This window comes from Pelobates fuscus, chromosome 1, assembly GCF_036172605.1.
Source record: "Pelobates fuscus isolate aPelFus1 chromosome 1, aPelFus1.pri, whole genome shotgun sequence".
Classification (NCBI taxonomy): domain Eukaryota; kingdom Metazoa; phylum Chordata; class Amphibia; order Anura; family Pelobatidae; genus Pelobates; species Pelobates fuscus.
Window position 1 is genome coordinate 341329021 of NC_086317.1, and position 12116 is coordinate 341341136.

The following is a 12116-nucleotide window of genomic DNA, read 5'->3' on the forward strand; positions in this document are numbered from 1 at the left end:
CCATCCAACCGCTGTCCAATCGGCTAGCGGGAAGCTCTGTTCCTGCGACGTGTACGTTGTCAGGTAAAGCTGTAAAGTAGGACTGCCAAGGCATAATTTTTGCGACGTTGCCACAGAGGTTGGCAATGGATGCGGTTTACGGGGGTGGATTGCTGTGCCTGTGTGTGAGCGGCTGGTTGATGGCAGCGCTGTCTGACTGCCGCCGGTACCTGCATTGAACGTTAGAAGCCGCTGTGGGTGCGAAATGGGATTCTGTAAGAGGCTGCTGGTGACAGGCGGGGCGGGCTTCATGTAAGTAAGCGGATAATGGGCACCAGGCATGGGTGTAGGAAGTTATTGTGAGAGTAGCCCAGGCTGGGCAGAGAGTGCCTGGGTCAGTGACTCACATTATACATTACATTACTATGGGTGGCCATTCTGCAATGTCTGGCTCCCCATTTACATGGCTACAGATGTTTTAATCTGTTTAACCCCTTAACACCGCAGCCAAATGTACAAGTTGTGAACGAAATAAAACGTAAACAAAACCTGGCATTTGCGCTATATGTCTGTCCAACCGTAATTCACCTCTTTCATATTAAATGCACCCCCCCTTATTATATATCATTTTATTCAGGGGAAACAGGGCTTTCATTTAATATCAAATATTTAGCTATGAAACATAATTTAATATGAAAAAAATGGGAGAATGGGAGAAAATAAGATTTTTTTTTATTTTTTTCGTTCTTCATGAAATTTTAACTGTCAATGTCATAATACTGTTTGCTTTTACTGCAATAAAATACACATATTTGTATTCAGCAAAGTCTCACGTGTAAAACAGTACCCCCTATGTACAGGTTTTATGGTGTTTTGGGAAGTTACAGGGTCAAATATAGCGTGTTACATTTGAAATTGAAATTCGCCAGATTGGTTACGTTGCCTTTGAGACTGTATAGTAGCCCAGGAAATAAATTTACACCCATAATGGCATACCATTTGCAATAGTAGACGACCCAAGGTATTGCAAATAAGCGATGTCCAGTCTTTTTTAGTAGCCATTTGGTCACAAACACTGGCCAAAGTTAGCGTTTGTATTTGTTTGTGTGTGAAAAATGCAAAAAACGCCAATTTTGGCCAGTGTTTGTGACTAAGTGGCTACTAAAAAAGACTGGACATACCCCATTTGCAATACCTTTGGTTGTCTACTATTGCAAATGGTATGCCATCATAGGGGTAATTTTCATTCTTGGGCTACCATAGGGTCATAAAGGCAACGTAAGCAATCTGGCGAATTTTAATGTGAAAAAAATTAAACACAAGCCTTATATTTGACGCTGTAATTTTTGAAAACACCATAAAACCTGTACATGAGGGGTACTGTTGTACTCAGGAGACTTCGCTGAACACAAATATTTGTGTTTCAAAACAGTAAAAAGTATTGCAGCAATAATATCGTCCCTGTAAGTGCTGTTTGTGCGTGAAAAATGCAAAAAACGTCACTTTTACTGGCGATATCATGGTTGTAATACATTTTACTGTTTTGAAACACTAATATTTGTGTTCAGCGAAGTCTCCCGAGTAAAACAGTACCCCCCATGTACAGGTTTTATGGTGTCTTGGAAAGTTATAGGGTTAAATATAGTGCTAGCAAATTAAATTCCCTATACTTTCGGCATGGGTGGTCAGGCAGGTCCCGCTAATTGTAATTAATTAGGATACCTAATTATGTAAAATTATTACATAAATATATGTGTAGAATTAATATATGTATATATATACATATGTGTATATATACGTATATATATATATATTTTTTAATATTTTTATTTATATATAGGTATATATAGTGATATATACGTATATATTTATGTATATAGATATATATATTATTTCGTTATAAGTGTATTTTGATATAAATATATATATATTAATATCAGAATACAGTTAGAACGAAATAAAACACATCTATATATTTTTTAATATTTTATTTTTAATTTTTTTATTTAATTTTTTTACGTATTTACATATTAATTTTTTTTATATTATTTATAAATATATATATAACAATAATTATATATATATTTAATCGGTATCAGTCTACGTGTAATTTGATATTAATATATATATAATTATATATATATTAATATTAAAATACACCTAGACGGTGTATGTGTATGTGTGTATATGTGTATATATATACTTAGATCATATATATATAATATATATATATGATCTAAGTATATAATTTATTTATTTTTACACTGTTTTAAAACATTTTTATTTGATTTTCAGCCAGCAGGGGGACCAACTGTCATTACAGTTGGTCCCCCTGCTGGCAATGCAGCAGGCAGCTATACCGGCCATGTGATTGTGAGGTCCTCGCAAGGACCTCACTCTCACATGGCCGGGAGGGCTCCTGGAGGGCGGACGTGCCGCGGGGGGCTCCCTGGGAGTCCCCCGAACCGCGATCGCCGGCGTGGGACCGCCAGCGACCGGGTAAGTTACTAAAAACCGGAGGGCGTACTATTACGTCCGGCGGCGTTTAGAGCCGCTTTTAAAAGGACGTAATAGTACGCCCTCCGGTCTTAAGGGGTTAAATAGACAAACAAAATAAACAATGTAGTCATAACAAAGAAACACTTTTTTAACCCTTTCAGGACGGAGTCAATAGTGCACGTTCTGATCAAAACAAAACGTAAACAAAAACTGGAATTTGCGCTATTTGTCTGTCCAACCGTTATTCACCGCTGTCACATTAAGTGCACCCACACTTACTGTGTTTTGGAAAGTTACAGGGTCAAATATAGTACATTCCATTTTTTTAGTTTTTTCACATTGAAATTTGCCAGATTGGTAATGTTACCTTTGAAACTGTGTGGTAGCCCAGGAATGAGAATTGCCCCGATGATGGCATACCATTTGCAAAAGTAGACAACTTAAGGTATTGAAAGCTGGGTATGTCCAGTCTTTTTTAGTAGCCACTTAGTCACAAACACTGGCCAAAGTTAGCCTTCATATTTGTTTTTGTGTGAAAAAAAGCAAAAAACTAATATTTGGCCAGTGTTTGTGACTAAGTGGCTACTAAAAATGACTGGACATGCCCCATTTGCAATACCTTGGGTTGTCTACTTTTGCAAATGGTATGTCATCATGGGGGTAATTCTCATTCCTGGGCTACCATACGGTCTCAAAGGCAACATAACCAATCTGGCAGATTTCAATGCTAAAAAATGAAATGCAAACCTTATATTTGACTCTCTAACTTTCCAAAACGCCATAAAACATGTACATGGTGGGTACTGTTATACTTGGGAGACTTCACTGAACACAAACATAAGTGTTTCAAAGCAGTAAAACATATTACAACAATAATATCGTCACATGGCCCCCGGAGGCCTGACTTGTCGTAGGAGGGCTGCCTGAGCTGTTAGGCAGTCCTCCCAAAGAGGATCACAGGGACCTCCTGGGGCTGCAAGCTGTTACGGCGTTCTATGCCGCCGCAACGGCTTTAAAGCCCATTTAATGCGGGACGGCATAGAACGCCGTAATGGGGTTAAGGTCCTAAAGCTTCAACACTTTAACAGCAAGTTTCAGGAGGTACAGAAAGTGTCTGCGCCAACCAGGAGGCTGTGTACTACAAAAGCAAATACAAACATTGAAAATGAAGTACTGCGCTCAAACTCCCACTACTCCTGGGCGGCAGCAATGACTATAGTACACATCAGCCCCAATACATACAATAAAAACCAAAGGGGAAAAAAAAATTCTTGCGCACTTTCTCAAATCCCTAAGCACATTTAAATAACTGTTCTTTTCTGAGAGATCTGGTATCCTCCCATAAACCTCTGTCCACAGGACATTTATGGAATAACTACCGTATATACTTGAGTATAAGCCGAGTTTTTCAGCCCATTTTTTGGGCTGAAAAACCCCAACTCGGCTTATACTCGAGTCAAGGTCTGTGTTATGGCAATTTGCATTGCCATAATACAGACTGGGGGGAGAGGGGGGCTGGCAGAGCTGTAACTTACCTGTTCTGCAGCTCCTGTCAGCTCTCTCCTCCTCCGCGCCGTCCGGTCAGCACCTCGGTCAGCTCCCACTGTATCGCGAGACTTACACTGGGAGCTGACAGAAGAGCAGAACGGACGGCGCGGAGGAGGAGAGAGCTGACAGGAGCTGCAGAACAGGTAAGTTACAGCTCTGCCAGCCCCCCTCTCCCCCCCACTGAACTGCCACTGGACCACCAGGGAAGGAGAGCCCCCCTCCCTGCCATGTATCAAGCAGGGAGGGGGGACGAAAAATAAATAAAAATATAAATAAAATAAGAAATAATAATAAAAAATAATAATAATAATAAAAAAAATAATAATAAAAAAAGGGGGTATAAGGACCACTGTGGGAGGGAGGGGGGTATAAGGACCACTATGGGAGGGAGGGGGTGGGATAAGGACCACTATGGGAGGGAGGGGGGGTATAAGGACCACTATGGGAGGGAGGGGGGGTATAAGGACCACTATTGGAGGGAGGGGGGGGATAAGGACCACTATGGGAGGGAGGGGGGGAGAAAAGGAACACTATGGGAGGGAGGGGGGGGAATAAGGACCACTATGGAAGGGAGGGGGGGATAAGTACCACTATCGGAGGGAGGGGGGTGGGATAAGGACCACTATGGGAGGGAGGGGGAGAGAAAAGGAACACTATGGGAGGGAGGGGGGGATAAGGACCACTATGGGAGGGGTGGAGGGGGGGATAAGGACCACTATGGGAGGGAGGGAGGGAGGGAGGGGGGGGATAAGGACCACTATGGGAGGGAGGGGGATAAGGACCACTATGGGAGGGAGGGGGGGATAAGGACCACTATGGGAGGGAGGGGGGGATAAGGACCACTATGGGAGGGAGGGGGGGATAAGGACCACTAGTGGAGGGGAGGGGGAAGTAAGGACCACTAGGGGAGGGGAGGGGGAAGTAAGGACCACTAGGGGAGGGGAGGGGGAAGTAAGGACCACTAGGGGAGGGGAGGGGGAAGTAAGGACCACTAGGGGAGGGGAGGGGGAAGTAAGGACCACTAGGGGAGGGGAGGGTAAGGACCACTAGGGGAGGGGAGGGTAAGGACCACTAGGGGAGGGGAGGGTAAGACCACTAGGGGAGGGGTGAGTCAGGACCACTGGGGGAGGGGGGTGAAGGAACACGGGGGTGGGGAGGTAAGGACCACTGAGGGAGGAGGAGGGGAGGTCAGGACATATGGGGGGGGGGGCAAATATCCTTGCACCGGCCCTGCACACACTGCATTCATACACACACTGCATTCATACACACACACACTGCACTCATACACACACACTGCACTCACACACACACACTGCACTCACACACACTGCATTCATACACACACACGCTGCACTCATACACACACACACTGCACTCATACACACGCTGCACTCATACACACGCTGCACTCATACGCACACACTGCATTCATTATACACACACTGTAAATAAATATTCAATTAATATATTTTTTTTAGGATCTAATTTTATTTAGAAATTTACCAGTAGCTGCTGCATTTCCCACCCTAGTCTTATACTCGAGTCAATAAGTTTTCCCAGTTTTTTGGGGAAAAATTAGGGGCCTCGGCTTATATTCGGGTCGGCTTATACTCGAGTATATACGGTAGCTGGTGTTCCACCAGCAGTCTGAGTTAAATCACTGCACATAGCTATTTAACTCATGAGGGTGAAATTGCTCTTGTACACTCCTGGCCCCTTAACAATTTTGATGAGCTAACGTAACGTTGTTATGGAGTTAGTAGTGTTCCATTGAAGAGGAACTGTCACTTCTCCAATTTTAATATAACCTAATAGTTAACTTAAAGTTAGCTATAGGCTATTCTAAAAATATTAAAAAATTATCAGTAGTATATTTTTTCTTTATTATATTCTGCTGGGCAAACCTGCTAGAGTTAAGGTCAATTGATTATGCTCATGTACAGCGTTTCTCTGCTAGGTGCCTGGCATGTGACAGGGCATCATGGAACAGCTTTCTCGTCTCACTGCGGAACTACACTAGAGTTAGATCGTTAGCTGAAGCAACATTGTTACTTTAGTGTTTTGAAGTGGTTATGGTGCTTGGAGTCTGTATGTATAGCATTTCAGTCTGAAATGCTGCACATAAGGATACATTTTAGATTGCTTCTGGATGTGTACTAGCCCTTAAGAAGAGAAATAATATTTTCATTCATTTAGGTTTCTTAAATTAAACCATCCTAAAGATGTCAGGAAACTTGATATGAAAGGAAATATACCACTTTTACTGAGCATTATAGGGACACTATAGTCACCAGAACAACTACAGCTTATTGAATTTGTTCTGGTGAGTAAAATCATTACCTGCAGGCTTTTTGCTGTAAACACTGTCTTTTCAGAGAAAATACAGTGTTTACATTACAGCCTAGTGATAACTTCACTGGCCACTCCTCAGATGGCTGTTAGAGATCCTTCCTGGGTCATGTCTGCCTAAAATGCATCCACACATTCAGTGTCTCCTCCCTCTGCATGCAGACACTGAACTTTACTCATAGAGATTCATTAATTCAATTCATCTCTATGAGGATATGCTGATTGGCCAGGGCTGTGTTTGAATCATGCTGGCTCTGCCACTGATCTGCCTCCTTGTCAGTCTCAACCAATCCTATGGGGGAAGCATTGTGATTGGATCAGGCTGATGATGTCAGCAGACTGCTTGTTTTTCTGAGGCAAACAGCATGCAGAGTTACCACTTCAGACTTGAATACAGTAAGATTTTTCTATATTTATTTAGGCATGAGGGGCCCAGGGGGGCTAGATGGTGATTTTAACACTATAGGGTCAGGAATACATATAGCGATCCTTTAACATAGAGAATTTGTGATTATCTGAACTTGACTGATTTTGCATCGGCAACGGATTTGCTGTACTTATGGTAGTCACCATCACTGCGAACATAAGATGGACACTTTAATTAAATCCCTGGAGGATTCCTATGTTTAAGTCACCCTGTGTCCATTGTAGGTGCAAGGTGTGTGTATTGTATGTGTTATATGTATGTATTGTTCAGTGGCGTACACATGACCTATGGGGCCCCGGTGCGAAAATTGATCCGTGGGCCCCCCCCGCACGCTTACTCTGCGCAGGCCGGGGCCGCAACACATGGCGGCGGGCACCTGGTCGCAGGGGTTGCAGGGTTGCGACCCCTGCGACCGCGGTATGTACACCAGTGCATGCAGATGCACCACTACAGACACCCAGATCACATCAGCTCAATTAAGTGGTCTGGGTGTCAGGTCCCTCTAGTTTTAACCCTGCAGCTAAAAGCATAGCAGTTTCAGAGAAACTATGTTTCACTAAGGGTTAATCCAGCCTCTAGCGGCTGTCTCACTGACAGCCGCTAGAGGAGCTTCCGCGATTCTAAGACACTGAACGTCCATAGGAAAGCATTGAGTAATGCTTACCTATGGGCGGTTTGAATGCGCGCACGGCTCTTGCCGTGCATTCGGAGCTGAGCGGCGGAGGGATCCCCAGCGCCAAGGGAGTCCGGCGCTGGAGAAAGGTAAGTGCTGAAGACAGACGCATACACACTAGCTAAAAGACACACACATTTACTGACAGAGACACACTCAGCGACAGACATACATACACTCTCACTGACAAACACACACTCACTAACAGACATCAAACAGACTCACAAACACACTCAGTAACAGACACACACAGTAACACACTCACTGACACTCACTGGCAGACACACACTCACAGTAACACTAACACTCACAGTAACACTAACACTCACAGTAACACTAACACTCACAGTAACACTAACACACACACTAACACACACAGTGACACTAACACACACAGTGACACTCACACTAACACTAATACTCACACTCACAGTAACACTCACACTCACAGTATCACTCACAGTAACACATTTTTTTTTTAACTTTAATCCCCCAGCCTCCCTACCTTTTGGAGTGCTGAGGGGATTCCCTGGGGTCCAGTGGTGCTGCTGGGCTCCTGGGGGGCCGGTCACCCGGCGGGCAGTCAGTCAGTCAGTCAGGCTGGCCGGCCGGCGCGCGAGGGAGCACTCTCCCCTGAGTGCTTCCTCTTCAGCTCCCTCGCGCGCCGCGTACTGATACCAGCGCTGGAAGATGACGTCATCTTCCGGCTCCGGTATCAGTACGGTGCGTGAGGGAGCTGAAGAGGAAGCACTCAGGGGAGAGTGCTCCCTCGCGCACTGGCCAGCCTGACTGCCCGCCGGGTGTAACCAGGACCAGCCTCGGGGGGGCCGGAGGTGGCCGGCTCCTGGGCCCCCCCAGGAGAAGAGGCTGGCCCATTGCGTACATACCCTGCGACCCCTGCGACCCTGGTATGTACGCCACTGGTATTGTTAATTGTTTGTGTGCTCTCCTGTCCTGCTGATGCTTGCTACCAATTAGGTGGATTTAGCTATGGATCCTGTATAGTGCCCTCTGTTGATAGCAACAGATATATGCACTACCTGAATCGCAAGGCTTATTAATTTGCATATCCGAGTAGCTTTGCATATTGCTAATTCTGCAGGCAGGAGAGATACTTTGGGTTAATTATTGCCTTCCCCACAGCTTTATTAAAGGGACACTATAGTCTACATATAAAAACAAGAAAGACAGGTCCCCCAGCCTTCCTTCTTGCTTTTATATGAACTTACAGTTAATAAAAATAATTTTCGAAGCTTTCTTATCATATAAACTTACCTCCATCCAGCGCCGAGCTCCCAGCCATGCCGCGCCCCCTTTTTCGTCAAAATGACGAAATCGGGGGACTCTATCAGTCGCTTCTCTCAGAGAAGAGTCACCACGATCTGGTGCGCATGCAACTGGAGGTGTTCCTAGCTTTCAATGTAAACACTGTATTTTCTATGAAAATACAGTGCTTACGAGAAAAAGGCTGCAGGGAGCTGTAGCACTCACCTGAACAACCTCATTAAGCTGAAGTTGTTCAGGTGACTATAGTGTCCCTTTAATATGTTATTATAATTTCCTGTATGTTTTCTGACATGTTTTGGTATTTGTATTTTATTAAGTTTGTCACAGCAAGGTTGATGTAATGAACATATGCACTAGTCCTGAGTAAAATAATGTTTTTAGTTCTATTTGGAACTTGTGTCCCGTGTGGATTTTTGGGAATCCCAGTGACAGTCTTTGGACCTGTTGGCTGGCTGCACGATCTGATCCCTCTAGCTCTGGGATAAATCAAGTGAGCTAGGCTTGAGAGCGGCAATTACATAGTTACATAGTTACATAGCTGAAAAGAGACTTGCGTCCATCAAGTTCAGCCTTCCTCACATATGTTTTTTGCTGTTGATCCAAAAGAAGGCAAAAAAAAAAACCCAGTTTGAAGCACTTCCAATTTTGGATCAAGCAGTTATTACCCTATATTGAAAGATTATATCCTTGAATATTCTGTTTTTGCAAGTATGCATCTAGTAGCTGTTTGAACATCTGTATGGACTCTGATAAAACCACTTCTCCAGGCAGAGAATTCCACATCCTTATTGTTCTTACAGTAAAAAAACCTTTCCTTTGCCTTAGACAAAATCTTCTTTCTTCTAGTCTAAACGCATGACCTCGTGTCCTATGCAAAGTCCGGTTTGTGAATAGATTTCCACACAATGGTTTGTATTGGCCTCGAATATATTTGTATAATGTTATCATATCCCCTCTCAGGCGACGTTTTTCTAAACTAAATAGGTTTAAATTTGTTAACCTTTCTTCATAGCTGATATGTTCCATTCCTTTTATTAATTTTGTAGCCCGCCTCTGCACTTTTTCTAGTGCCATAATATCCTTCTTTAGAGCAGGTGCCCAAAATTGCACAGCATATTCAATGTGTGGTCTTACCAGTGATTTATAAAGAGGCAAAATGATATTCTCGTCCCGAGAATGAATGCCCTTTTTCATGCATGACAATACCCTACTGGCCTTGGCCACTGCTGATTGACATTGCACATTGTTGCATAGTTTGTTGTCTATAACAATTCCCAAGTCCTTTTCGTGTGTTGTTATCCCTAATTCGCTTCCATTAAGGGTATACATTGTTTGTGTATTCTTTACGCCGAAGTGCATAACTTTGCATTTTTCAACATTAAATTTCATCTGCCATTCGAGTGCCCAGTCCTCCAGTCTATCTAAATCCCTCTGCAGCAAAGTAATATCTTGCTCACATTGTATTATTTGACAAAGTTTTGTGTCATCTAATTGCCTTTGTAAAGGCAGTAACTATAACCACTGGAAGCAGAGCTGCAGTGGAATCGTCAGAGGATGATACCTGCCTGGAAGGAGAGCTTTGACCACAGGAAGCAACGCGAGACCCCAGCCAAGCTGCAGTGGCTGAAGTGCTGATGGTGTTCCGGCAATCGCTAGGAAGCGTGTTTGGCGGAGTCAGGGTGCTCCGCTACAATGACATTTTAAGAACATATCTCTATGAATATATACTGATCAATGCAACATGAATGTAAAAGCAAGCTAGCAAGTCACCAGCTACTCTATATAGATACGTGATACTAGCACTAAAATATCTTAACCATCACTGAAAATGGCTATGCCACAAAAAAAGTGTCTTCTCTACCAAAGAAACCAAAGACAAAAAGATACTTAAGGGAACACTTCACTGACCAAATGGGCAAAATATGAAATAAGCCTTGTTTAGTAGATATACCCACAATGAATTCATGCATGTATCCACTGGGGTATGTCTTAAAAGATATTGCAAAAGCTGCGTTTCATATGAACTGCAGCCTCTGCCTATGCTCCCCTTTCTTTCCTGGAAGAGACTTTCAGTCTCTTTATGGGGAAAAAGCCAGTCAAAGGCTTCTCATCGAGAAGCCACTGAATGTCTCCCTCCATGCACGTGCCTGCTGGCCACCTACAGCACTCTGCTCTAAGGTATGAAGGAGGGGGCACACGCGCTCAAGTAGAGCATGCCTGCCACATCTAGTACTTCAAGGGAGCTAATGGAAGCAGGAAGAAACCCATGACTGTCAGGCAGTTGCACTTTTATAAACTGTAATTCTAATGTGAAGTGATTTATTGGTAGAGTGGTCCTTTAAACAGTATGGATCAGTGTCAGGTGTTTTCAATTTCATGGAAGTAACACATTTCAAATAGCAAAATATCAAGACAAGACCATACATAGTGTAACCGTGTGATTTAAAAAAAATAATAATAATCAAATAAAATAAAAAAATAAATAAATCATTTTACAATTTGGGAGGGGGCTGTTGATTTACTTAAATTAATTTTTGGATTACCTCAGTCCTAAGGAGAAGGTATTCAAATTGGACTTCTTGCAGAGCCGAGATAATGCCAATGATTTGCATTTGACTATCTATTTATTAATTGTCAGGTTAAACTAAACTCACTTTTGAGCCTGTAAACAGTTTAAAGGCCGCAGGCCTGTATTTATGGGAGGAGTTAGATTTCCTATAAAACCCTACACCCCCCTTCTTACCTTTGCCGTGGCGATCAGTTCACCCATTTCCTCCGTGACCTGTCTTTCTGGTTCCGGCCTCTGTTTGCAGCTCCCGTCTGTTTCAGCGTTCTCGGAGTTCATCACTACATGTTTCACACGAAATTTCAGACAAATTGCCTCTCGCTCAAACAACACAAATGGATCTTCAGGTAACAGGCGAGGATAGCCGCGTTCGGGCTATTCCCACCGTTCTGGCATTACACAGGGTTACTCTCCCTACATGTGTTCGGCCATAAAAACCGTGCGTAAGATTTCAGTTCTTTTGTATTACATTCACTGTTCATGGTTCATTTGTCTATTTGCTACCTTTTCGTATAAACCTTGTTAATTTGTTCCTATTTCATGCTTGTTATGCTTAGTCCTGTTACATTCGTACATTTCAGTTTTGTTTCGTATGGAATGGATATTGTTAGATTAGAATTTTGGTAATTACAATAATTGTGTGTAATCTAGTGGACAGTCATTCATAAGTTTTCCCCCTAAATATTTCAGACAAGTTTGGGTATTAGACACAATTCGGTTAAGAAATCTTATGGGCTACCATGTATATAGGATTTTTCACATGTCAGGAGCAGTGTAATTATTCT

The 12116-nt window shown here is 43.1% G+C and overlaps 1 protein-coding gene across 1 annotated transcript in view; it reads left to right on the forward strand.

Annotated features, from left to right (window-relative positions):
* The first annotated feature begins 50 nt into the window (after positions 1-50).
* TGDS (TDP-glucose 4,6-dehydratase) overlaps positions 51-12116 on the forward strand; it is a 55873-nt gene continuing 43807 nt past the window's right edge. Inside the window, exon 1 of the mRNA XM_063425775.1 lies at positions 51-291. Within this exon, the coding sequence (XP_063281845.1) occupies positions 245-291 (47 nt within the window). The 5' untranslated portion in view covers positions 51-244. The remainder of the gene's footprint in view (positions 292-12116) is intronic.